The sequence below is a fragment of the Gloeophyllum trabeum genome (assembly GCF_000344685.1).
Source record: "Gloeophyllum trabeum ATCC 11539 unplaced genomic scaffold GLOTRscaffold_00002, whole genome shotgun sequence".
Classification (NCBI taxonomy): Eukaryota; Fungi; Basidiomycota; class Agaricomycetes; order Gloeophyllales; family Gloeophyllaceae; genus Gloeophyllum; species Gloeophyllum trabeum.
In genome coordinates, this window is record NW_006920411.1 from 2,895,887 (window position 1) to 2,920,445 (window position 24,559).

General features: G+C 56.4%; 11 protein-coding genes across 11 annotated transcripts; 6 read left to right on the forward strand and 5 right to left on the reverse strand.

Moving 5' to 3' along the window:
• Positions 1–654: 654 nt before the first annotated feature.
• On the reverse strand, positions 655–1,476 carry GLOTRDRAFT_20865 (CGI-121-domain-containing protein; the record flags this gene model as incomplete). Its single annotated transcript, XM_007863439.1, has 4 exons — positions 655–768; positions 826–1,002; positions 1,060–1,182; positions 1,294–1,476. Coding segments are annotated over 4 exons (597 nt in total), but the record flags the coding sequence as incomplete, so codon positions are not given.
• Positions 1,477–1,726: 250 nt separating this feature from the next.
• On the reverse strand, positions 1,727–3,166 carry GLOTRDRAFT_56005 (PRTase-like protein). Its single transcript, XM_007863732.1, has 9 exons — positions 2,848–3,166; positions 2,715–2,783; positions 2,594–2,659; positions 2,491–2,529; positions 2,374–2,425; positions 2,235–2,317; positions 2,113–2,169; positions 1,981–2,057; positions 1,727–1,925 (listed from the first exon to the last, which is right to left on the reverse strand). Exons 1-9 carry the CDS (start codon positions 3,073–3,075, stop codon positions 1,913–1,915), a joined length of 684 nt encoding a protein of 227 aa, XP_007861923.1. The 5' UTR covers positions 3,076–3,166; the 3' UTR covers positions 1,727–1,912.
• A 698-nt stretch (positions 3,167–3,864) lies between these two features.
• On the forward strand, positions 3,865–6,016 carry GLOTRDRAFT_126053 (uncharacterized protein; the record flags this gene model as incomplete). Its single annotated transcript, XM_007864465.1, has 4 exons — positions 3,865–4,056; positions 4,108–4,173; positions 4,224–5,413; positions 5,467–6,016. The coding sequence occupies 4 exons, from the start codon at positions 3,865–3,867 to the stop codon at positions 6,014–6,016; spliced, it is 1,998 nt and encodes a 665-aa protein (XP_007862656.1).
• A 3,390-nt stretch (positions 6,017–9,406) lies between these two features.
• Positions 9,407–10,352, forward strand: GLOTRDRAFT_33833 (Nep1-domain-containing protein; the record flags this gene model as incomplete). The annotated part of the gene is made up of 5 exons (XM_007863532.1): positions 9,407–9,643; positions 9,705–9,846; positions 9,906–9,973; positions 10,025–10,067; positions 10,129–10,352. The coding sequence occupies 5 exons, from the start codon at positions 9,407–9,409 to the stop codon at positions 10,350–10,352; spliced, it is 714 nt and encodes a 237-aa protein (XP_007861723.1).
• Positions 10,353–10,988: 636 nt separating this feature from the next.
• Positions 10,989–12,042, forward strand: GLOTRDRAFT_34584 (uncharacterized protein; the record flags this gene model as incomplete). Its single annotated transcript, XM_007863581.1, has 4 exons — positions 10,989–11,146; positions 11,224–11,322; positions 11,376–11,445; positions 11,506–12,042. 4 exons carry the CDS (start codon positions 10,989–10,991, stop codon positions 12,040–12,042), a joined length of 864 nt encoding a protein of 287 aa, XP_007861772.1.
• A 162-nt stretch (positions 12,043–12,204) lies between these two features.
• On the reverse strand, positions 12,205–13,199 carry GLOTRDRAFT_126056 (SCO1 protein; the record flags this gene model as incomplete). The annotated part of the gene is made up of 4 exons (XM_007864466.1): positions 12,205–12,555; positions 12,626–12,807; positions 12,863–12,959; positions 13,014–13,199. 4 exons carry the CDS (start codon positions 13,197–13,199, stop codon positions 12,205–12,207), a joined length of 816 nt encoding a protein of 271 aa, XP_007862657.1.
• Positions 13,200–13,910: 711 nt separating this feature from the next.
• On the forward strand, positions 13,911–15,415 carry GLOTRDRAFT_126057 (actin 1; the record flags this gene model as incomplete). The annotated part of the gene is made up of 8 exons (XM_007864467.1): positions 13,911–13,934; positions 13,991–14,027; positions 14,085–14,090; positions 14,144–14,171; positions 14,220–14,288; positions 14,342–15,010; positions 15,063–15,207; positions 15,266–15,415. 8 exons carry the CDS (start codon positions 13,911–13,913, stop codon positions 15,413–15,415), a joined length of 1,128 nt encoding a protein of 375 aa, XP_007862658.1.
• On the reverse strand, positions 15,388–16,153 carry GLOTRDRAFT_56015 (uncharacterized protein). Its single transcript, XM_007863733.1, has 4 exons — positions 16,046–16,153; positions 15,899–15,982; positions 15,828–15,842; positions 15,388–15,769 (listed from the first exon to the last, which is right to left on the reverse strand). The coding sequence occupies exons 1-4, from the start codon at positions 16,123–16,125 to the stop codon at positions 15,706–15,708; spliced, it is 243 nt and encodes an 80-aa protein (XP_007861924.1). The 5' UTR covers positions 16,126–16,153; the 3' UTR covers positions 15,388–15,705.
• Positions 16,154–16,653: 500 nt separating this feature from the next.
• GLOTRDRAFT_33689 (uncharacterized protein) lies at positions 16,654–17,552 on the reverse strand (the record flags this gene model as incomplete). The annotated part of the gene is made up of 3 exons (XM_007863523.1): positions 16,654–16,888; positions 16,943–17,302; positions 17,380–17,552. The coding sequence occupies 3 exons, from the start codon at positions 17,550–17,552 to the stop codon at positions 16,654–16,656; spliced, it is 768 nt and encodes a 255-aa protein (XP_007861714.1).
• Positions 17,553–18,278: 726 nt separating this feature from the next.
• GLOTRDRAFT_114353 (actin 1) lies at positions 18,279–20,190 on the forward strand. Its single transcript, XM_007864468.1, has 7 exons — positions 18,279–18,335; positions 18,513–18,593; positions 18,653–18,689; positions 18,746–18,751; positions 18,804–18,900; positions 18,952–19,620; positions 19,674–20,190. The coding sequence occupies exons 2-7, from the start codon at positions 18,570–18,572 to the stop codon at positions 19,966–19,968; spliced, it is 1,128 nt and encodes a 375-aa protein (XP_007862659.1). The 5' UTR covers positions 18,279–18,335; positions 18,513–18,569; the 3' UTR covers positions 19,969–20,190.
• A 519-nt stretch (positions 20,191–20,709) lies between these two features.
• Positions 20,710–23,062, forward strand: GLOTRDRAFT_136552 (Six-hairpin glycosidase; the record flags this gene model as incomplete). Its single annotated transcript, XM_007864469.1, has 8 exons — positions 20,710–20,940; positions 21,000–21,462; positions 21,521–21,590; positions 21,652–21,665; positions 21,718–22,094; positions 22,145–22,462; positions 22,518–22,654; positions 22,714–23,062. 8 exons carry the CDS (start codon positions 20,710–20,712, stop codon positions 23,060–23,062), a joined length of 1,959 nt encoding a protein of 652 aa, XP_007862660.1.
• Between the last annotated feature and the right edge of the window lie 1,497 nt (positions 23,063–24,559).

Sequence of the window (24,559 nt, forward strand, 5' to 3'; positions counted from 1 at the left end):
GATCTCGACTATACGATGCTGAGGCAGATATGTCGGAGCAGTCGTTTGACCGGCAAAATCAAGGATGCATCGGCCATGAATAGTCCGCTGGCGAAGGCTTTCACATATCTCCTACCGGATGGCACCACTGCTGCAGTATCAGATGATGAGACGGACTTGTACTTGAAGTTGCTCAAGCAGACCCAGTAATGGGTGACTTGCTTGTAACAGTCACATTACTCTCGGAGTCTCGGATGGGAGCCTAAGGTCCGAATATGGACGGAAAGTCACCTATCGGGTCATATGGCATGCTTCGCTTTGTAAAACTGAGCGTCCGAGGGTTTTTCATATTATAAATGCAGACTGCGTGACCCATTGTCACGACCATGATGCAATCGTGACAGATTTACTTCCTGACCCACTGATGGTCGCCGTGAAAGGACATAGTGTCCTTTTTCCTGCCGTCCGGAAAAAGGACACCTGCTTTGCCCGCCGTGACTGGTTATTACGTTGTAGCTGTCCTTCGCGCATTGTATTTATGCGGAGAAAGAAAACATCGAAAACTCCTTACCTTTGGTTTAAGGATGTGTCCCTGGCCTTCCATATGTTCCACTTACCTTGGTGGACCATCACCGTGGTGAACCTGCTGGATGCAAGGAGGGAGAATGGCTAGGCCATGACGCTTTTCATTGCTACGGAACTCACGACGATGTTATCTATGACACTATGTTCTCTCTCCGGATCACCACTGGCAGCTTTGATAGCTACCTCCTGATTCAGCTTGTTATACTAGGCAACCAATAGGTTAGGGTATGACTTGCTAGACATTGATCCGGATGTACGCACTTTCTTAACGCTCGCCCAATCGACCAAACTGCTCAGGTGAGCCAGTGGTACCATCTGGCCGGACACAACAGCCTCCATCTTCTCCTGGACACCTTGAAGCTCAGGAGAGTCGATTCTGATCACTAGCAAGGACGTGCAGGCGTCCGAGACGCCGTATCGTCTGATTGCTTCAGAGATCTATGAAAACCTGATTCTCAGCCTCGACCTCGAGGGGAACTAGTGCAAGAAGCGGACATTATTGCTGGGGTTTAGCGCCCAGAGGATCTCTGAATGTACGGTCTTCGTACGCAGGGCGCCCAGCGCCTCCGCTAGGATAGCTTGGTACACCGCCGTCTTGATGTGCAGCTCACTCGTGATCTTCGTTTCGCAGCATAGAAGAGAGTAGTAGTATGCCAGGGATGACAAGGCCAATGAAGTAAGGCTTCAGCTACGGCATGCGCGCAAGAAAAAGTCGAGTGGGACGCTGACAAGACGTGCATCTACGAACGCAAAGTTGACCGCCTCCCGCTCGCGGTCACCTTCGATACCCTCCAGGGTTGCGGCGTTGATGATGCGGGATCGAAGGGCCCCTGCATTGGTTACGGACGTGAATAGCGCGATGTATGCTCGAGAGAGGTGAGGGGGGAAATGGGGGTAGTGGATGGTCTCCATACTGTCCGAATGGTTGAGAGGAAGGTGATATAGGGGCTATTTATCACGGCTCTAATCTTCGGCAGCGCTGCAGCTTACTATGACTTAGCCTACGTATACCTTACTGGTTGATACCGCGCTGCGTAAATACAATGGAGGGCGAGGTATAGGACTGTATCACGAGAGAGAAGACTGCATCCCACCTCGACGGGATTCTCAAGAAGGATTGTAACATATCCAGGCCATAGCTATGACCCATTACGAAACTATTTGTAGCTGCATCTTTGAATTCCGGCAAGCCCGAGGTCCAACGATGCAATTGAATGAGAAGCCCAATGGTAGATAGGCCGGTTTACAGTTGACATGCGACATGCGATGACAGAATAGATGATGTGTTTGCAGAGAGATCCAAAGGCGAACTATCCCATTCCCATGAAGAAACTCGACGAGCCCCGACTTACTCGCAATACCTGTATGTCCGAATGAGCGAGGGCCATTGGACGTCAGGACCTATAGGCGACTCACCGTCTCTCGCCAAAGTCACCGAGCCCTGGGATGATGTAGGCCTTCTCGTTGAGGCCCTTATCGATCCAGCCAGTAATCTAATGGGACATGAAAGCTCAGACTATTTGACAAGAGCTATCGAATTGACCTTACCACTCTGGTTTGCGGGAATTTCGAGCAGAAGTTTCTGAGACCTTCGGGTGCCGAGATCTGTTTGCTCATGCGCAGTGCTCAGCGACAGACGGATAGCAGTACATCGTCTTATGATCACGGACCAAGTTGATGAATATGATTCTCTCTTCGGGGACACCGTGTTCTTTCAGCACTTCAACGGCCTTGATCGCAGATCCTCCGGTGGCTGCGGGCATCATCTGAGACCAAATTCCCACCTTCATTAAGATAATGAAAGCGCACCGAGCATTGGATCGAGCAGCAGGACATAGCGCGATGCGATGTCTTGGGGGAACTGCGCCGCGCAACATCACGCGTCAATTACTCTGTTTGAACAGCGGGATCAGGTATTCAGGCGACCTTTGAATAAAACAGTTTTGGTTGTGTTGTCTCCTCGTCCTGAAGTAGACAGAACGAATGAATCGCTGCTCACTGGGACGAGGTCGGAGACAATAGTACTGACCCTTTGAATCAAGATCTTGCCGATGCGGACACTGCGGCAGACTTCTCGTAAGCCCGCCTCCATCGCCTGGCCGGGAAGATGTCAAGGAGCTGCCTCCAAACAAGTGGTCGCGTGCGCTTACCTCGCCGGCTCGCAAGATCGACACACCGCATATCTTCCCCTCAAACCCAACGCCCTCGTACGTCGCACCCTTGCAGAAAGCGACTCAGCAAAACAGGACACACGAGGGGCTTGCTTAAAATAAAACTACACACGGTAGGGGTTTGCACGGTCTTCGGGATGACCGGCAGGTGGTTCAGGCCCTCCTCCACCAGCAGCCGGATGATGCGATCTGAGTAGAACAGAAACTCGCCCCGCGGCGTGTCCTTGTCGCGTATGATCGTGAACAGAGCCTCCAGCTGGGCGGTCTGGGGCAGGGTGAACACAGAAGGGGGCAGCGAAGCCGGACATGTCTGGGATGTTGGTGCGACGATGGCGGCCATTTCACGAGTTCTGCTTATGTCTGACTGGACAATTTAAAGCAATCTTCAGCTCCAAAGACAGCCTGGAAATAACGAGTTTTCACTGAACCGGGAGATAAGGACGTTAAATGTGCAGCCGTTTAAGTTACCCGAGACGCGCGAGGCACGTGGCCGGCGATCAGCCAGCGGTGTGGCTGCTGGCCACAACTTGGACGTCGCACTCTGATGGATGTGTAGTCAGTGTGTGTACCTGAATTCATTTCTCCCTTACTCTCTTTTCTTACGGATATAAAGTGGTCTGTAAAGGTTCCATTTTTTGACGTGCTCATTAGCAAGCCCCTGCCGACCTTTGTCTCCAGAGCCCCTGCGAAACCGGGTCTGTCAGCAAAAGACGGCGCCTTGGGAGACGCATAGGACCACGAATTTGCGCAGGCGAGAGAGGCGTTGTTCGTACCTCTTTTCTATGAGGCCGAGTACTCCCAGTACTCCCCTTCCCACAGTTGCCATCCGACTAATATTGACCTGTCGACCCGGACTCCCGGTGACCGTTACAATGTCGTCTATGTCAGCCTCTAGGCTGACATGGTAGAATAGACGCTGCTCACGAGATGTCATCAGGATGAGTTGACTGACCCTGCGGCTGGCAGCGATGGCTGGCACTAACAGCTCAGCCAGCCGCAGAGTCAGCCAACCAACCACTCGTAAGGAAAGGCTATAAAACCCCTCCAGATCCAGACAAGGTATGCATCCCACCTTTCACCCCTCCGACCATCCGACCAGACCAGTACATCCCCTCATCCCCTTCTCACCATGGACCCTAGCGTCCTCGGGGTGCTCCTCTTCTTCGTCATCGGGCTCTTATCCATGGGAGGTCTCGCTGTACTCATCTACTGGGCCATTCCTGCCATGGCGAACGCTGCTTTCATCTCTCATCTTCATGCTATCTCTGACTGGGCGCCCGCCGTGCGCGTCCCGCAGGGAAGTACTGCTTCGAACTCATCAGTAAGCCACTCATATATTGCCATGCCCTCTTCGATGCTGACATCATTCCAGAGAGACACTGAAAGTCAAGAAACTCCTCCGAACACCAGCCGTATGAAGCTATGGCTGATCGAACGTGTACGTGTCCTGCCCCTGCCACCCACCTATACTCATTGCATTGCATACAGTATTACCACACATGCCATATCACAAACACAATCAAGTCTTCTATCCTAAGCATCCCCGCCGCCCCACGTCTCCTTCTTACCTCTCCCTCCTTGCAAAGCCAGCCTCTCCCAGTGCCAACAACCACCCCGCCCCTCCCGCCGCTCGCCATCACCATTCCCCAGCCGTTCTTCCTCTCCGCCTTCTGGAAGCCGTCCGCCGTCCCGAGGCTCTTAGTCACCTTGGCCACCGGTGTCTCGCGCTTCTACACGCCCTCCGACCCGCTCCCACAGTTCGCCGACGTGGGCAGTAACGGTACGAACAGGGAGGTGCCACGCCAAGCTAGAGGATTCCTGCGGGTGAAGACCTGGGCGCGGTGGATGAGCGAGCGGATGTATGCCTTCGACATGGGGCTGCTGACGGTAAGCGACCGTGAAGGCCAAGGCTCGATACCCCCGAGCGGGTCCGCGTCCTCGGTCATCACGCCGGTGCCAACGCTCCCCATCCTCGTATCGCAGTGGACTGAACCTCCGCCGCCTTCACCCTCCCCGCCAACCACGAGAGCCGCAGTTACCAACCCCACCTACCAGTCCTCCCTCACCTCCGGCCGGGCCGCATGTGCCTCGCTGAAGGTGGCGATGAAGACGGAGGACTCGGCCCCTGCCTTCAGGCAAACGCCTGGTACCGAGACTCTACCCAGCAAGAAGACCGTCGAGATCGCTCTGTTCGCCGTGGGGGACGACCAGCCTATTCAGCCTTCCATTAGCATCAACAACCTCTTGGATGACTACCTCGAGGATGGAGAGACTGTTCCGCCGTCGGTAAGCGGCATATTCGATGAGTACCTCGACATGGACTCCTCCCCTCCTGAGCGGCGTCGCAGCGTTGTTATGGATAGTATAGACGAGGGAGACAAGGAAGAAGCAGAAGGCGAGGGCGGGGCAGTTCCCGAAGCTGCACCCATCGTCCAGGAGGTGAAGGTCACCGAGCCCCTCACCCTGGTGAGGGTGGTAGCCGTCCCTGCGCTGTCAACGAGCCGCTCTTCCCTGGCGACGACGCTCGTTCCTGTCTTGAGCGAGGAGGCTATTTTCTCCCTCGGTTCTCCGGACGCGCAGGGAGCCGCCGCCCCTGAAGTTCTTGCTGTGGAGGTCAAGGAACCCGCTCTCGACGTTCTTCCTTCCCCGGAGAACGATAAGGAAGGGGACAAGTACAGGTAAGCCTTCATCATTCCCCGTTTTTCTTCTGCGTCCAACCATCGTTACCTAGCACCAGCAGCGACGAGTCCATGTCCGACATCATCGCCCAGCTGCCTGTACTTCAATCAGCGCCCGCTGCGAACGACGAAAAGAACAAGAAGCGCACTCGCCGCCAGCAAGTCATCACTCGTCCTGTCATCGTCCCAGCTCCCGCCACTCTGACCCGTCTGCACTCCAAGAAGGTCGAGAAGAAGGATCAGTATACGCCCGCTCCCGTCCGGCGGTCTTCGAGCTCAAGCTCTTCTGTACCCACTGGTGACGAGAAGGACAAGAAACGCGCTCGCCGCGCGCAAGTACTCACCAGCGCGGTCGTCGTCCCCGTCCCTACCACCACGCGTCGGAAGAACGCTCCAGCTGAAGAGAGGAAGGGGGGCAAAGTCTTCCGAAGGCACGAAGAGAAACCCTGTCCCAACGCCATCGGCACTTTGACTGCCGGCGTCGGGAGAGGCGTCGGGCGCGGTGTGGCTCCGCAGCAAAAGGATCACATCCGTGGGCCCGCGCTCAAGAGACACCAGAAGGCTGCTGCAATTGCGAACAAGGAGAACGTCCGTTCGCGGTAGAAATGGCAGAGAATGAAGAATCGCGAACAAAATTCAAACAAATCAAGATAAGAAGAAACCCCCAAGACCCTCATCTCTCCAACTCGTATTTCTCTCTTTGCTATGGTATTTTTCTGGGCTCTTGGGCTACGCCGACATCCGACCGACTCTCATCTTACATTTGGCTCGACACTTGACGAACCCCCGCTCCAACCTCCAACATCCGCGGCGACCAGAACACGAACAAGCTCTCGTTAGGAAGACGTCAGCTCAGGTGGTAAGAGTCCGATCCTCTTACCGGTGGGGCCTGATCACCCCCGCCCTCCGGCCTAGCAACCGCTGTACGTCTTCGGTTCATGTTCTGGTATAGCCTTTCTTTGTATCCCTGGATTGTTTGCATGTCGAGTTTTGTATGAGATGGGATCGATTGGGTGTCAAGGGTGTTTTATATCCCGTCTGTATGTGTATCTGCTTCTGCTTCTGTATCAGTGTAGCCTCCGCATTTATTATCTTTGACTCGATGACTTGTAAGACACATCACCAGTGGATGTCGGTGCAAGCGGTTCCTTGCGCCGCACATTGGTGTGTTTCGTGGACACCTCGAACGCGGATATACTTACACGGACGACACCTTTACAACCGAACGGGCCGATGCGAGCACGCGTCTTCATGTCCAGCTCCCAGTCGGAGCCGCCATTCGGAGTAGAAGCTCGGGTAAGGGCTTATCATGGAGTTGGGTCGCGAATGTTGCCAGACGAGAAGTTCGCGAGTCTCCATCATCTGCAGGTACGCCGGCAGAGGCGAGACGTCAGCGCACGGCGCCTCTACGCCGTGCGGGCTGGGCACGGACAGCGGGGGCCCCTGGCACCAAGATGAGTTTTCAACGACCGCCTGAGCAGCTGAACGACACCCGAACCGACAGAGAACAGATGTAGTCTCAGCCAGGACTGTGCCCCTTCCCCATCGCTCCGTTTGCAGGTTGACCGGCTTTGCCTCTTCAGAGACGAGCGGGCCGCAGTTGACGCCCCCCAAGTCGACGACGGGTATCGCGACCACTTCGCCCCGGTATACTTGCAGTACATTCCAACAAGCTCGGCAGTGTGGCATTGCAATATACCCCGCTGAAGCACACTCCAGAGGGGATGTCACGAAGCCGTTCCGTGCCAAAAGAAAGACTGGAGACGAGGTGACGTGCTCAGTGCGCACCTCGGGAGACACCAAAAGCCTAGCATGCCCGCTTGACGTTGCGGGAGCATGTATACACGTCTCGCGATATGTGCCTGTTTCCAGGTAGGACGCCAGCGCGGTGCAGGGAAAACGCCAAAGCAGATTCTCATCGATAATTGCGGGCCTGAATGAGGCCAACCCCTGCGTTAACCAAGCGACGCGAGATATACACGAAGAACTGACATGATCCTCAAGGCACCCCACGATGCCTGGCCTGCAAGACAGATAACTTGTGACCCGTTGCGTCCAGTAACCGCCAGAAGGGCATGCGCCGTGTAGACGAGAGACCAGTCTGCCGTCTCCGTAGGATTATGGAGGCAGGGCGGAGGCGCCTTGAGAGCTCGTGGCGGTTGCACAAGCGTCGTACATGCAGCCCCTGCAAACGCATGCGTATCCACCAACGCAGTTCGGGCTCTGCAGGAGCGTGCAGTGACCGGGAGAGCACGCCGCCCACTGGAATCGAACTGCAGTCGGCCGTGGCCGAATCAACACTGGCACAGAGACGGACGGACCTGCGGCGGAGCATCAGCCTTCTCGCATCGTTGGGCAGTCCGGTTGGAGTGCAACTATCTTCACTGGCGGTGACGGCCCCGCGTGTGCATACGCAAGGGTGCACTAATACAGAGCCCGGGGAGAGCACATCCTTCAGCGTACGTCGAGATACACGGAGAGTCGGGCATCCCAGCTTCGCGACTCGGGAGCAGGTACGTACGCCACAGGATACGTGCCTTCACCCGAATTGCGCGGCCGGGATGCCCGCCACTGGCGAACGCACGTCAAAACGAACCGACGATGACGCACCTAAACGAGCTCTACGCCTGGGTTGACCAAGCGACGTGAGACACAGGAGGAACACCGGTTTGCAAGACGACTCATGAGACTGTCCCGTTGCGTCCAGTAACCGGTGCACGTACCAGATGGTTCTGCTTCCCGCGAGATATCCACACTCGCCATCGACCGTGGGCCAGGATGACGACTGCGCGCCAAGCAATTCGCTCTGCGAAAGAGACACTAGATCAGGCAAATATACATGGCCGAGTCACGACGTGCCTGTTCAGGAAGTGGACGAAGGCCGTCCGTGTCTTGTCGAGGCTGATGTCGCTGGTTCCGAGGACGCACCTGGAGCGCGGGGGTGCTTTTATTAGCGCTGGGGCCCACGGCCGTGGCTATGAAGAGATGATGGTCAGTTCAGAAGCCCCTATCAGAAGACGCAGCCCGCATACGTGCAGACCCTGCAAGGGGATGGGCACCTGCCGAGGATTGAGTTTCGGCTGCGCCACCGAGCTCGGATGCTACGAGTTCGGTTGACTGTTGACTGCGGGGGACGTGGAGGTCGCGACGTCGGACGCAAACGAACGTTGACGGTTGGATAATTATCTGCTGAAAGAGTGTGAGTGGCACCGAAGGGAGTGAGAAGGAGGTTATCGGACGGTGGCAATAGAAGGAAGGGGGCTCCGAGTATGTCATGGATCACTCACGGGTGCTTGCGGTGCAGTCATTAATTCTGACTTTATACACAGCGCTGTCGGGCCTCCGACGCTGAGTAGCTCGGCGCAGACGCGAGCAGCGATTAATGATTTACGGCGGGAGACAAAGGATGTACGGGAGCCTATGGGAGCCCTAATGGAGTGAAGCTTCTTACCGTGGGAACGCAGCGCCGTATCGCATTTTACGTTAGTGGCCTCGGATTCGTATAAGTGCCCAGCGTACTCACTTTCCCCCAGCCTCGACGACCGCGACCTTGACGACCCTTTCCTTCATTTTTCTGGCTAATTATTACCGCAAAGTGCCATGTCCGTCGACGCCGTGCCCGCCCGCCGCCGCCGCCACTCGGGCTCCAACGCCGCCGAGCTCCATTTTCTCAACCCCGCGTCCCGCGCCGCCATCGCCCCCCCGCCGCGCCCCAAATCCACGCCCATCGAGGAGCCGCCGTTACAACGTCTCAGACGCAGCACGCCCTCCGACTCTGAAGACGCTGACTCGGACGCGGAGAACAACAAGATGCAGAAAATCGAGTCCGACGACGACATGATGGGCGGCGGCAGCAGCAGCGACGCCAGCTCCTCGCACCCCGCGCCCAAGCCCGACTCCCGCCCGACCAAGCCCCTCCCCGCCAAAGCCCGAAAACTCCAACAGCAGCAACAGTCGACGTCCTCGCCCCTCCCGCAGGTCGCCAACCCGCACATGCTCCCCGTGCAGCACAGCGTGCCCAAGGCCAACTCGGGCCAGCGCAGGCTGTACGTGATCCTCGAGCAGGCGTGCCTCGAGGCGTACCGCGTCAGCAGCGGCGCAAAGGCCAAGTCCGGCCGGCACGCCGACGACGGCGTCAAGTATGCGCTGCTCAACTGCGACGACCACCAGGGCATCCTCGCAAAGATGGGGCGGGACATTGCGGATGCGCGCCCGGATATCACGCACCAGGTGAGTTTGTTTGCTAAATGGAGGAGGGTGGGAGGGACGTGCTGATGGCAGTGGTGGGTAGTGCCTGTTGACGCTGCTCGATTCGCCGCTCAACAAGGCGGGCTTGCTGCAAATTTACATACACACGGCCAAGGGCGTGCTCATCGAGGTCAACCCCCATGTGCGCATCCCGCGGACGTTCAAGCGGTTCAGCGGGCTCATGGGTGAGTCCCTACGAAGCATCTTTGTATTTTGCGTTCTACCTGACAATTTTCCGGCCCAGTCCAACTCCTGCACAAGCTGTCCATTCGCGGCGTCAACGGCTCTGAGAAATTATTGAAAGTTATCAAAGTACGTCTCCGCCCCCCTCTCCGTCCACTTCATGCCCTGACCGTTCTGCAGAACCCCGTCACCGACCACCTCCCTCCCAACACCCACAAAATCAGTGCGTCATTTCCCCACCCTCATCCCCCATCCCCTTGAACTCACACCCCACCCCCATCCAGCGCTCTCCGGCGACGCCCCCACCGTCCGGCTCTCCTCTTACCTCCGCGCGCTCCCGGAGACGCACTCGATCGCGATCTTCGTCGGCGCGATGGCAAGGGGCAAGGACGACTTTGCCGACGCCGTCGCGGACGAGAAGATCAGCGTGAGCAACTACCCGCTCAGCGCGAGCGTCGCGTGCGGGAAGTTTTGCTGTGCGCTCGAGGAGATGTGGGATATTATCTGAGGGTTGGTGTTGAGGTGTTGGTGATGGTGATGGTTACATTTTTTGGTTTGGTTTTGGTTCGGTTCGGCTGGTCAGGTCCCGTCGTCGCGCTCCCTTCCCCTCCCCTACACCCCACAAAGCCCACACTCTTTCGTTCCAGTGCGCATCTGCCTCTAGTCTTGTTTTCCCTTCCCTGTTCTGTTCCCCGCTGCATTCAACCTGCACTTGTACTACCACCCCCGCACATGCACCCGCCCCACGACACGCCAGAGCGCCCCGCTCACGACCGCCCACCCGGGGCATACACACCCACGATCGCGCAATCAACTTGCGCACCCTGCTTGTATTGTACTCTATCCATAGAGCCTGCGTTGCGGTACATATGTATTCTGCCTGCCTTGATACATTATCTGTACTGCGAACACATGAACGCGTCCGCAGACTGGGATTCGGAAGACATAAAGTCGGGGCTGGACAAGTGGCTGAGATCGATGGGATTGATGCGTGGAGTGCCTGACTGTGGCTTGCTGGCGCTCGATTACACAGGAGACTGGCAGTTCAGCTCAGCCTTATCCGCACTTTCTTGCCTCCTCACCACTTTCACCTTCCCTTCCCTACACGCCAGAGACGATGGCCGAACCAGCGAGCGCGAGCGCGATGCCGGCGGGCGTGACCGACCCGACCTACAAGCCCCCGCCGGGGCGCCTGGGCAACCTCACCGTGGCGCAGCAGCACGCGCTCGAGACGCTGCGCAAGCAGCTGCAGGACGAGGGCCACTTTGTGCCCGAGCGCATGGACGACGCGACGCTCCTGAGGTGCGTGCTGTGATGTCTTCAGCCCGGGGGTGGTGTACTGGGGAGGGGGAGGCTGATGCGTTTTGGTGGGATGTCAGGTTTTTGAGGGCGCGCAGGTTCGATGTGGCCAAGGCCAAGGCGATGATACTCGCTGCTGAGCAGTGGAGGAAGGAGTTTGGGGTGGACGACCTCGTCAAGTACGTCCTCTTCTGCCTGAGGCTCGGGAGTACAACTCATCGCGCGCCCCTAGGAACTTTGATTTCAAGGAAAAAGCAGAGGTGGACAAGTACTACCCGCAGTACTACCACAAGACGGACAAGGTGCGCGTGCCGTGCGCCCCGCGGTAGCAGTCTGCTCACACACGCACACACACACCGCAGGAGGGGCGGCCCGTCTACATCGAGCGCCTGGGCAAGCTGGACATCAAGGCGCTCTACGCGATCACGACCATGGACCGGCAGCTCAAGCGGCTCGTCTACGAGTACGAAAAGTTCCTCAACGAGCGCCTTCCCGCGTGCTCCAAGGCGATCGGGCACCCCGTCGAGACGTCCTGCACGATCCTCGACCTCAAGGACGTCTCCCTCTCCAACTTCTACCGCGTCAAGGACTACGTCTTCCAGGCGAGCAGCATCGGGCAGGACCGCTACCCCGAGACGATGGGCAAGTTTTACATCATCAACGCGCCCTGGGCGTTCAGCGCGGTCTGGGCGGCGATCAAGCCGTGGCTGGACGAGGTGACGGTCAGCAAGATCGATATTCTGGGCAGCGGGTACAAGGAGAAGATCCTGCAGCAGATACCGGCGGAGCACCTGCCGAAGGAGCTCGGCGGGACGTGCGAGTGCCCCGGGGGCTGCTCGCTGAGCGACGCGGGCCCGTGGAATCCGAGCTCGGCGGACTATGTGGGCGAGAAGGCGTAGATGGTACAGGGATCGTTGGTTTCGCGTACATCTTGCACGCCCCCTTGCGCTAGCGTACACTGTACAAAATATACCATAATCTCATCCTCGAGTCGTCGGTTCAGAGTGGGGGATGCGTATTATTAGTCGCATATACGATACATGCACAAGGGTCGCCCGCGCTCACACCTTCCGCCCCTTCTCCTTTTCCCACTCGCCCACCTCCTTCTCGAACCTCGCCACGACGTCCTCGACGCCCGTCACCTGCCCGAACGCATCTACAAACTGGCCCGCCGGGTCCATGAGGTATATGAAGATTGAGTGGTCGACGAGGTAGTCGTCGCCGGGCTTCGTGCCCGGCGGCGTGCTAAAGTACACGCGGTACGCCTTGCACGCGGCCTTGACGGCGTCGTACGGCCCCGTGAGCCCGACGAAGCGCGGGTGGAAGTCGGTGAGGTACTTCGCGATCTGCGCGGGGGAGTCGCGCGCGGGGTCCACGGAGATGAAGATGGGCTGGATGACGGCGCCCGGGTACTTCGCGTCTGGTGGGGGTCAGGGATGATATGCAGGGAGGCAGGGAGAGGTACATGCCTATTTTGTTGACGATGGTGCTCATCTTATCCAGCTCGGCGGGGCAGATATCGGGACAGTTCGTGAAGCCGAAGTAGATGAGGCTCCATTTGCCCAGCAGGTCCTTTTCGGTAAAGGGCTCGCCCTTGTGTGTGCTGAGGGAGAAGGGGCCGCCGACGTGTGCGCGGCCATATTGGCGTGATTCGAGTTCCTTTTCTGTGGGAGGTGTATGAGTGCCGGAGCCCGGGCGATGGGAGGAGAGAGGACGCACCGCGTTGCTCGAGCAGTTTGGCCTTTTCGTGCCGGAAGTACCAGAACAGACCGACTCCGGAAAGAACAAAGAGAATAGCAGCTTTGGGGGTGAATACCTAACGCGAGGATATGACACAACGTCCTCCGCGGAAAGAGGAAACAACACTCACCCCGACCGCAGCCCTATCCCGCTCTCCCGAGGACGTCTGGTGGCTCACATACCGTCTCGGAGAGGTCGTACGAGCCTGCGGATGTCGAGCCAGACGCAGCGCAGAGGAGACTCTGCGCAGGCATTGCGGTTTTGCGGTTGCGAGAGCACGCTGCCTGACGGCGGAGAGAGGGAAAGGTGGGCGCATGGAGGTCCGCGCGTAAATTGCCACACCTCTTCCGCTGTCGAGTTCTCGATACTATTAACATTATTCGTAACCTGGGCTGCCTGCCCCAGTTACTTCGTACCTTTAATGCATATCCAGGACGGAGTGTCAAGCAGTTGTTGCGCAGACTGAGCAGGTACACTACTCCAATTTCCGAAGTCACTAGTACTGTGGCCCCCAGCACTTCGAATTCTGCCACAATCCTGATACGATGCTGCCCCAACACTGTGTTCCGTCGCATGTATAGCGTTCCTATATTATAATTGCCTTGCCCCGGCGCGGTCGGAAACAAGTGAAGCCCAGTGTGGATCCGCAGCACTGAATATTCCGTACCCAAGACCTTCGACCATAAATATCTCTCTCTTTGCATATAGGTCACGCAGCAGCTTCGGAAACCGGGAATAACCTATTCATATCCTGGACGCAGCGAGCGTATCTCCCCGAGGAACGCCTATATGCCTGGGACACCGGAGTTAAGCCACTCAGTCATCCTCTCCTCCTGCCTTTCCAGGGAATATGCGATGCACCGCTCGTATGGGCGGTTTGCTCGTCCGTCAAGCTTCTGTCGGGACTATGTTGGAGGGGGAGCGCCGCAGCGGCGAGGGAGCTGCAATACAACGACATTGGTAGTATATAAGGACCTATGGCTATGATGGATAAACACCATTGTGGACAGACGATACATCTTGAACTATGGAGGACGACATTGCCGCGATCGTAAGTGGTATCTCGATCTATCCAGGAAATGGGAGCCAATAATAAACCTGCCACAGGTTATTGACAATGGCTCCGGGATGTGCAAGGCTGGATGTAAGTGGTTATCTGAGTATTAAAAAGTATCCCAATTGTTGACCTTGTCTGCGTTAGTTGCTGGTACGCTGATATACGCTCAGGATGGCTTACCGTCCCTCCTAACCCTGTACCAGGCGACGATGCACCCCGTGCGGTATTCCCGTGAGTGGCATTCATCTGCAGACGTCCCCCTTGCTAAAGGACCTCCAGCTCCATTGTAGGGCGTCCCCGGCATACCGGTGTCATGGTCGGAATGGGCCAGAAGGACTCCTACGTCGGGTGGGTCGTTTTACCTGCCAATTCCGATGGTCCCCCAATCTAACCCCCGCCAGAGACGAAGCCCAAGCAAAACGGGGTGTCCTAACACTCCGGTACCCCATCGAGCACGGCATCGTCACCAACTGGGACGACATGGAGAAGATCTGGCACCACACCTTCTACAACGAGCTGCGCGTCGCGCCGGAGGAGCACCCGATCCTCGTCACCGAAGCCCCGCTCAACCCGAAATCCAACCGCGAGAAGATGACGCAGATCATGTTCGAGACGTTTAACGCGCCCGCGTTCTACGTGCAGATCCAGGCCGTGCTCTCTTTGTACGCGTCGGGACGCACGACGGGGATCGTGCTCGACTCGGGCGACGGCGTGACGCACACGGTGCCCATCTACGAGGGCTTCGCGCTCCCGCACTCCATCCTGCGGCTCGACCTCGCCGGGCGGGACATCACGGATCTGCTGGTGAAGACGCTCACGGAGCGCGGGTACATGTTCAAGACGACCGCGGAGCGCGAGGTCGTCAGGGATATTAAGGAGCGGCTGTGCTACGTCGCGCTGGATTTCGAGCAGGAGCTGCAGACGGCGCTGCAGAGCAGCGCGCTGGAGAAGAATTACGAGCTGCCGGACGGCCAGGTGATTACGATTGGGAGCGAGCGGTTCCGCGCGCCCGAGGCGCTCTTCCAGCCCAGTATGATGGGGCTCGAGGCGGCGGGGATTCACGAGACAACGTACGCGTGGGCGTTCATCCCGTACCTGTCATGCTGACTATTCGATTGCCAGCTATAACTCGATATTCAAGTGCGACCTGGACATTCGCAGGGAGCTATACGGCAACGTCGTCATGTCGGGTGGCACCACCATGTTCCCAGGCATCGCCGACCGCATGCTGCGCGAACTCACTGCGCTTGCACCGTCGAGTATGAAGGTGAGTGCATTATTACCCTCACGTGAGAACTATCCTCATCGTGCGTGCTCCCTCGCAGGTCAAGATCGTCGCCCCGCCCGAACGAAAATACTCAGTGTGGATTGGAGGCTCGATTCTCGCGAGTCTCAGCACGTTCCAGAACCTATGGTGCTCGAAGCAGGAGTACGATGAGGCAGGGCCGGGGATCGTGCACCGGAAATGCTTCTGAGACGTGGACGGAGCTTAAGTAGACACTTTCCGCTGCTGACGAGGTGGCCATGTATATTACGATTATCTTCTGTGCATCAAGTTACCCCTCGAGGGAATGTCGTTTGCGAAATAGAACACTGGGAAGTTGATGCCAGCATGCCTCATTCTAGAGTCATTAGAGCGGATGGGTGATAGTCTGCTTGCTAGGCAACCGGCAGTACCTGGCCTTGGCCTCTTCGCATGCCCCCAATTTAAGGACCAGCACCCATCCCAACCGATGCAGCGCGCCCCCCACGCCCCAGCAGCCGCTCACTCGGCCTCCTGCCTCTCCTCTAGCTTCTTCTTCGACAGCGCCTTCATTCGGCGCATGTAGCTGACAAACAGGCCGTCAGCACGCAATGCAACCGCCGTGCGTAGAATATCACACTCACTCTTCCCATTGACACCTACAACCCATGCCTCAGCAAGGAAAATAGACAGACGCCAGGACAGTCAGACTCACTTCTCGTACGCGTGCCGCTCATGCCCGCACTCCCATGGCATGTAGTACTTCTCCTTCCGGCAGACGTTCAAGGGGATCAGCAACCTAAGGCCCGTTCACGTTCATGTCAGGACAGCACCCTAGCGCGAAGATGGCGGGTCAACGAACGAGGAACATTGGTCTCTCCAGCCTAGCGGGACCTTGTGCGCTTTGAGCTCGGACTGGGAGGCGGTAGTGGCGGAGGCCATAGTGGACGGGAGGACAGAACGTAGGCACGGGGAATCCCGATGACGGTTGCAGGACGGGCACGAAGACTTAGGGTTAGGGTCACGCATACCTCTGAGAGTATCCAGAGTGCAAGCATTACAATGAGATATAATGATGATTGCAAAACACGACTAGAATGAGATAAAACTACAACCCCCACAGCACTACTACTTCTTTTGCTGCTGCGGCTCCTCCTCGCCCTGCTGCATACTCATCTCGATCGCGCGCGCAATCGCCTCCTCCTCGCTCATCTCCTCGTCTTCGCCCTCGCCTTCTGCGTGCTCGTGCATCTCCACGTCCTGCTGCTCCTGGCTCATCGCCAGCGCCTGCCGCAGCATCGCCTCTTCCTCGTCATCCGTGGGCTCGGCGGGTACCGTCACAGTTGTAGTCGTCGTAGGTGCAGCAGGCTGAGCTGGTGTTGACGTCGTAGCGGGTGTTGGTGTCGAGGCTTGCTGCGCCTGGGCTGCTGCTTGCCGCGCTTGCTCTTCTTCCATCGACATACGCAGTGCCTAAAGAGTATTTAGTCTCTGTACCATGTATGGCAGAGCAACACTCACCATAGCCAGTTCCGGGTCCAGAGTCGGGTCAACGCCGAATTCGAATTGGCTGCCCGCTGCAGCACCTTCGCCACCTGCACCGCCGTCAGCCATGGGCTCTGGAATGCCGCGGTCAGCCGCGAGGATAGCTGACGAAATGATCATATCGCTGAGGAGATGGGGCCCTGGGGGGATCGACACTAGATGTCTATTCACAACATATCATGAGCATGCTCGTCGAGGTTTGTATAACCGAACTCACGAGTTGTCTCCACTCGACGCAGCGTCCACAAACGCCTTCAGCACGTTCCCCTCGGGGCCCTGCCCGCCCTCCTCGATCGCGTCCCCGAAGGCGATCACGTCCACCGCGACGTTGTTCTTCTTGAGCTTCTTCGCGAGGCGCACCATGCCCTTCTCGTCCGCGGCTGCGCCCTCGAGCGGCGAGCCGACGAAGAGGATGATGCGCTGGCGCAGGTTCTTGTTCTGCCGGTGCTTGAGCGCGAGCTGCGCGACGTTGAGCGCGGTGGGGATGTCCGCGGAGCCGCCGATCTTGCTGGAGGCTTTGTGTGTCCCCTGGAGGATCTGGCCGATGTCGCGCGAGTGGGTTACGAGGACTTCTGGGCTGTATGGTGGTTCGTCAGTATGGTGCTTTGCACAGCCAGTGGGCAGAGGGGTGAGCAGTGAGGTATTTGGACGTACGCTTTGCCTGCCATAGTCATCAATCCGACTGTGCTCTCCGGGTTCGAGTCCACCTTTGTCTGGAATATCGTAGTCACCGCGTCCGACTGGGCTTGGAACCGCGTAGGCTGGTAGTCCCCATTCCGCATGTACTCGGAATTGTCGATAATCATCAACGTAGCTTCCAACGGCATCTTGTAGGAAACCTCTCAAAATGACGGTTGCAAGAGGTGGTATGTGGTACGAGACCAGGAAAAGACGAAGTGTAGGGCGGGACGGTGGACTTAGCGTGAGCAGATGGAAATGACGCGTCGCGTCTGTGTTTGGCCTTGATTTGGCAAGGCCTCCTCCTGCGACGCCACAATCCATAATGACCTTCAACCCCTCGTCGTACTGTCATGAACCTTCCGGTATGTATATACAGTGGGTAAACTGTGTATCAATGCCACTTGTTGGATCCAGCCGCTTGAGCAGCCTCCGCCTTGACCTCTCTCAAGATAGGAATAACAGTGTGCTTTCAGCGCAGATCCTCGCTCGAGTTTGAAAGTCCTCGTGCATGAGCACCCCTGCTCTGAGTTGGGATTAAACTACCGAGTAATGCACCTTCTCTTCTACACCAGCGTCGCATTTAATGCAAAAGAAACACAATTTGATCAGCCCTGATACAGATCCGGTCTGTGAGGCGTAATCTAGACAAAACCCCTTCGCCCTGAAATAGAGTCGCAGCCTGTCTGAGCTGGCAAATATGAATCCACGCCCTTCCATACCGTCAAATGCATCTAAACATAACTGTCTCCATCCTCCTGGCTTTCATTATTGGGTGCCCCGGGCGGTCCCCGGAGTCCCCGGAGGCCATATCGGGGGTGCTTCCGGGGGACCTGCCCTAAATAAAAGTGGATCGGATAACCGACGACGCTCCTGACCGTCACCACCCTCTGCCCTACCATCGCCTGCGCGCCCCCGAGCTCTTAGCAAAGGTCGGTCTTATGCCCTCGTCGTCGTTCGGCACAGCGCTGACCATAACACCACGCTCGGTCCATTACACATCCGCTGTTGCTGCGCATACCTGTGTTGCGATGACGGTGTATCTTGATTGCGGTATATAAACGGCTTGTCGCTGGCAATTTGGTGATCTTTCTCTTGCCCTCCTGAAGCTCTAGGATCCCCCTCTTCTTCTTTTCCTTTTTACTTTCACGAATTAATCGCCAGCCATGGATGACGAAGTCGCTGCTCTCGTGCGTAGACGTGGTGTTATGTGCAGATGGGGACCCCTTTTGACGTGTTTCGGGCGTAGGTTATTGACAATGGTTCCGGAATGTGCAAGGCTGGCTGTGAGTGCATGGCATCTTTCTGTGAATTGAGCGTAGCTAATCGTGCCTGTTTGCAGTTGCCGGTATGTTGAAGAATGCTATTTGCTTTGCGAGTTTGGTATTGACATGTCTCAGGTGACGATGCCCCTCGTGCCGTCTTCCCGTCCATCGTCGGTCGTCCCCGTCACCAGGGTGTGATGGTTGGTATGGGTCAGAAGGACTCCTATGTCGGGTGGGTCTAACTGTTCTTCAACATAACGAGTGTCCCTGACGCGTCATGCAGCGACGAGGCACAGTCGAAGCGTGGTATCTTGACCCTCAAGTATCCCATCGAGCACGGTATCGTTACCAACTGGGACGACATGGAGAAGATTTGGCATCACACCTTCTACAACGAACTCCGTGTCGCGCCCGAGGAGCACCCCATCCTGCTCACGGAGGCCCCCCTCAACCCCAAGGCCAACCGTGAAAAGATGACGCAGATCATGTTCGAGACGTTCAACGCCCCCGCGTTCTACGTCGCCATCCAGGCCGTGCTCTCCCTGTACGCCTCCGGTCGTACCACCGGTATCGTGCTCGACTCTGGTGACGGTGTCACGCACACTGTCCCCATCTACGAGGGTTTCGCGCTCCCGCACGCCATTCTCCGTCTGGACCTTGCCGGTCGTGATCTGACCGACTACCTCATCAAGATCCTTATGGAGCGCGGCTACCCTTTCACGACGACTGCCGAGCGTGAAATCGTCCGTGATATCAAGGAGAAGCTTTGCTACGTCGCTCTCGACTTCGAGCAGGAGCTCCAGACTGCTGCGCAGAGCAGTGCTTTGGAGAAGAGCTACGAGCTTCCGGACGGTCAGGTTATCACTATCGGTAACGAACGGTTCCGTGCTCCGGAGGTGCTCTTCCAGCCCGCCATGCTGTCGCTAGAAGCCCAGGGTATCCACGACACGACGTGAGTTCTTGGAGATATGTTGGCTAAGTAGCGGTGCTGACCAAGATCTCTAGGTACAACTCCATCTTCAAGTGCGATCTCGATATCCGTCGCGATCTGTACGGCAACGTCGTGCTCTCCGGTGGTACCACCATGTTCCCGGGTATCGCCGACCGTATGCAGAAGGAGTTGACGTCGCTCTCGCCGTCAAGCGTGAAGGTCAAGATCGTCGCGCCGCCCGAGCGGAAGTACTCCGTCTGGATCGGTGGGTCCATCCTGGCGTCGCTGTCGACGTTCCAGAACCTGTGGTGCTCGAAGCAGGAGTACGACGAGTCAGGTCCGGGGATTGTGCACCGCAAGTGCTTCTAAACGATATAATAATGGTGCTGCTGGTGCTTTGGTTTTGTGGCTGGAGCGCGTCTTACGTTACGTTACGATGGTGGTTTTCGGCTCGCGTTTAGTTCCCGCCCTCCCGTGATTCTTTTCTCCTTTCGCTGCATATTTTTACCTGTTAGTTACAGAAGAGAATAAAAAGGCAGGAATTGTAATGCAGAGGTGCATGTGAGATCTATTGCGGTGGCTGTCTGTAAGCACGTTCGTCGTTATTCACTCGAACGCATGGTAGACGCTGGTATTTTCCTCAAAGGCTAAATACCTGGATGCACCTGACCAGGCTATGACAAAACTAAATACGCGAATCTTCTTCTCTACCACACAGTACCACACTCGCGAAGACAGGACGCACTCGTGACTGCTGTGCCGAACATCGATGTTCACGCGTTCACGAGTGAGGAGCACAATATCTCCTTCAAAGCCGCTCGACACCTCCCGGAAGCTTGCCCATTGTATGTTCCTATGGCTGTAGCACTTTCAGCACATCCGTAGAGGCATGCAATGTGTACGCAGGGCGTGATTGCCAATGAAATGCCGAGCCCAGGTTGCTGCAACTTGCACCATCTTTCTCTCTAGCACGCCTCGCTCAGTCTTCTGGCAAATACTGACCGCGGCTTCTCTAGGTATCAGCTGGCCAGAAGCGTCATGGCTCGCGATGCAGCGTATATAAGCGACGAGGTCTCGAGGGCTGCTTGACTGTCGTGGTCTTGCTGCGTTATGAGGTCCCTCGCGTTTCTTGTAGCTCTTGCGGCATCATGCTACGCCAGGGCCCCCTCGGGTCCCTGGGACGAGTTCAACTATGCGCCCGCGTCGAAGACGGTGGTGCCTGTTCGGGTCTACTCTGTTGTAGGCTCTGTTGCGGGCGCCGAAGGGCTTGTGAGTGGCCCAGACGGTCAAGCGACGTTTTCTTCGGACGGATCACATGTCACGCTCGATTTCGGCAAGGAGGTAAGTGTAGCGGGAGCCATGCTGAGCATATCTTAGTGCTGAGAGTATGGCATGCACAGGTCGGCGGTGTAGTGTCACTCAATGTAGACAATGCGACGTCGCAATCGGCATTCTCGCTTTCCTTCACCGAGTCGCCGCTGTTCATCAACCCAGAATGGTCGGACGATTCGGTAATAACCAACCCGTTCCAGAGAGCGGACGGCGTCGAGTCCGTCCCGGCACCTTTAACTGTCGGTATCTTCACCCAGCCGACGGAACGCCTCCGTGGCGGTTTTCGCTACTTAACCATTGTCTCCAACTCGGCGGCACCTCTCACGATTTCGAACATCAGCGTTGTGATCACGTTCGCGCCTCATATTGAGGACCTGAGGAATTACACTGGTTACTTCTATGCAGAAGACCCTGTCTACGACGACCATGATTTCCTGACGAAGCTTTGGTATGCGGGAGCGTATACTGTACAGACGAACACCATAGCCTCCGACCAGGGGAGGCAGAGCGCAGGCACTGTCACTTTGCCAGGTACGTCCCGCGAGCACGGATGCGCAGGCGCACTGGATTTGACGCAGAAGTAACCCAGGATGGGCCAATAATGCGTCTCTTGGTCCTGTCTCGGGACCATGCTTAGTTGATGGAGCCAAGAGAGACAGGTAAGCCCGCGCCTGCAATATTAATCTTCGGACAAACGAGTCTGACCTGCACTGCTTGCAGAACTGTCTGGCCTGGTCAGTCTGAACATTCCACTTTTTTTGCATGAGTGGTCTGATTAGGGGTCAGGCGACATGGGAATATCGACCCACACACAGCTCGTCTCGACCAACGATCTCATCGCAACGCGCAATTCCCTCCTAGTCATGTTTTCTACCCAGGATGCAACCACTGGTGCCCTCAACTATTCCGGCCCTACTATCAATGCGCAGGGAAGCGACACCTACATCTCCTGGAGTCTTCTCGGCACGCACAGCTACTTCTTGTACACGGGTGATATCGGCCTAGTGCAGACCGTCTGGGCCAATTACACCAAAGCTGTAGCGTTTCTGAGCAGCCAGATCGACGAGACTGGATTGCTCAACGTCAGGGCAGACTTTTCCAACGATTGGGGAAGGGTAGGAGGTGCCGGACGCAACTCTGCGGCGAATGCCTTGATGTATGCTGTAAGTCTGTCCGCGATGCGTAGCGGTGCGTCGGGGCTGACCGATCGTAGACGTATGTCGCCGCCGCCGAGCTCGCCGGCTACGTAAACGACACGAGTTCGCAAGCTGCGTACGCCACTAACGCGACCACCCTGAAGGCAGCGTACAATGACCTCCTCTGGGACGCCTCCGCTGGGTTGTACCGCGATAATGATACGACCAGTCTTTACCCGCAAGACGGCAACTCGTTGGCGGTGCTGTACAATCTGACGAACAACGCGAGCCAGACTCAGGCCGTTAGCGACGGACTGACCCAATTCTGGACGGATATCGGTACGCTCTCCCCAGAGCTGAACGACACGATCATACCCTTCGTTGGAGGATTTGAGGTGATTTTCTCTACCGCCTCTGCGAAAAAAAAACGCTCTGCTGATCATCACTCAGGTTCGTGCGCATTTCATCGCCGGAAATGGCGAGCGCGCGCTGGATCTGTTGCGCAAGGAATGGGGGTACATGCTGTATACGAACATAAGCGTGCAGTCGACGCTTCTCGAAGGATTCACGGCCAATGGCTCGCTGGGGTATGTCCATCGTGTTGTGGGACCGCGCCAAAGTTAATGTCGGCGTCTCGTCTCGACAGCTACCGCGCGGCCGCTGGGTACGATTACGACGACTCATACACCAGCCACGCGCATGGATGGAGCACAGGCCCGACGCCTGCCTTGACGTTCCATGTGCTGGGTTTACAGCTGACTTCTCCCCAGGGCCGGACATGGTCGATTGCACCCATCACCAGCGGGCTTAAGTCGGCGGCCGGTGGCTTCGAGACGGGGTTGGGATGGTTTGGGGTCGACTGGTCCATTGCCGATGATACTCTGAGAGTTGAGGTCGATACTCCGGAGGGGACGTCTGGTGTCGTTACTCTGCCCGGGAACGGCAGTGTTCCGCTGAGCGGGGGCAAGCACACTTTGGTACAGCATTTGACATGAGGGAGAAGGGGCAGTATGGGAAAGTGGAGATGGTGTTATGTAGTGAGTAGCAGTTTTGTACTCGATTCTAAGGATTATTTCCGAGTGGTCTTCTGGACTCGGCTGCGTATTCGCCATGCTAAGAACGGTCGGAGATGCAGTCTATGAGCAGTACGCGCACGGTGGCATTGATGCGAAGACATGGTCATTCCTTATACAAGGTACGGTGAAAAGCTACAACGAAGCAGATACAGATTCCATTTGATCCTCCTTCAAGCTAATCAGGCTTGTGGGGTTCCAAGTATCAAGGCTTTTGAGGCAATCCTGTGCTGCAATAATCAAATTTAGCATTTGATACCAGCCGAGCCACACAAAACCTGTCATCCCTGTGAGCGGCACCAAACTGTTGATTTGATGGGATGCCACACGAAGTCACAGGTATATAGTCACCACGGTAAGCATTGTGGCTTGCTGCCGAAGCGGTCTGCTCGGAGCATTTTTGACCGGGATGGTATCCGAGCTGCTGCTCCGGAAGGTTTCTGACCCGGACATTGGTACCCGCTGTGGCACAGGCCAAATCTGACCGGGTCCATTTTGACCGGGACCCGTATCCGATTCGACCTACACAGCCGGACACTTTGGTTGAAAATATTTGAATGCCCCTTGAAGTCAAAACGTCAAATCACACTAGTCAGAATTTGTGACATTTTTTTGTTTTAAAAAAGCGACAAAATGACTTCTTGTGCAAAGATTTGATTGGGGAAAGTCAGAAATTGTTATGAGCAAATGCACGTGATCTACTCGTGACTACCACGTCATCCGTGGTTCAGCCATCCTCGGGCTCACATTCCGGTTCCTCCCGGTCCCTTGGTAGATACTGTATTATATATCATACTATGCAATAATGCAAGGATTTTATTGTTCTATCTAAAGCTGCATACACCCTGAAGTTTCTAGATATATGTATGGCCCACAATACTCCAGACACGGGATACCTATCTGTCCTCACAAACATTCCCCAACAGCCAATATATGTAAGTGAACAAAGAGATTGGAGCAGCAAGGATGCACTCACCCAATCTAAGCAGTCTAGTCAGATGTCTACGGAGGTACACCTAAGGAATGGCAGTCCTCAGTAAGGGAACATACACAGTTATAACTTGGTGCAGTGGCCCGGGCGAACCATACTGTATAATAGGCAGCGCGAGGAGAAGAAATGATGACTTACGCGCGAGAGACAAAGCTGTGCGAGTGCAAGCAACGAGAGCGGAGGAGCATGACACAGTGATGTGCCGGTCGACGACTAGTCGACCAAAGTCAACAAAGTCGACAAGTCGTCGACTAGTCGACAACAGTCCACGGTCGACCGTGAGAATAGTCGACCGGACTGATGCGTGGAGGCGTGAGCCAATCGCTGACCAGGAAAAGATGTCCCTGGCCTGGCCCTGGCCAGTCTTCTCGGCTTTTGCCTTCGGGGGAAACCGCTGCATGTTGCTCAGAGCTTCTCGTATACCGTGG

Bases quoted from the DNA above. Each gene is read 5' to 3' on its own strand.
- GLOTRDRAFT_56005 (XM_007863732.1), bottom strand. From the start codon at position 3,075: ATGGCCGCCATCGTCGCACCAACATCCCAGACATGTCCGGCTTCGCTG. The intron at 2,318-2,373 runs GTGCGCTTTCAT...TGATGCCCGCAG, and splicing joins GCTGCTCGATCCAATGCTCG to CCACCGGAGGATCTGCGATC. The intron at 2,170-2,234 runs GTCCGTGATCAT...ATGAGCAAACAG, and splicing joins GAATCATATTCATCAACTTG to ATCTCGGCACCCGAAGGTCT.
- GLOTRDRAFT_56015 (XM_007863733.1), bottom strand. From the start codon at position 16,125: ATGGCCTCCGCCACTACCGCCTCCCAGTCCGAGCTCAAAGCGCACAAG. The intron at 15,983-16,045 runs GTTCGTTGACCC...AACGGGCCTTAG, and splicing joins TGGAGAGACCAATGTTCCTC to GTTGCTGATCCCCTTGAACG.
- GLOTRDRAFT_114353 (XM_007864468.1), top strand. From the start codon at position 18,570: ATGGATGACGAAGTCGCTGCTCTC. The intron at 18,901-18,951 runs GTGGGTCTAACT...CGCGTCATGCAG, and splicing joins CAGAAGGACTCCTATGTCGG to CGACGAGGCACAGTCGAAGC. The intron at 19,621-19,673 runs GTGAGTTCTTGG...CAAGATCTCTAG, and splicing joins CAGGGTATCCACGACACGAC to GTACAACTCCATCTTCAAGT.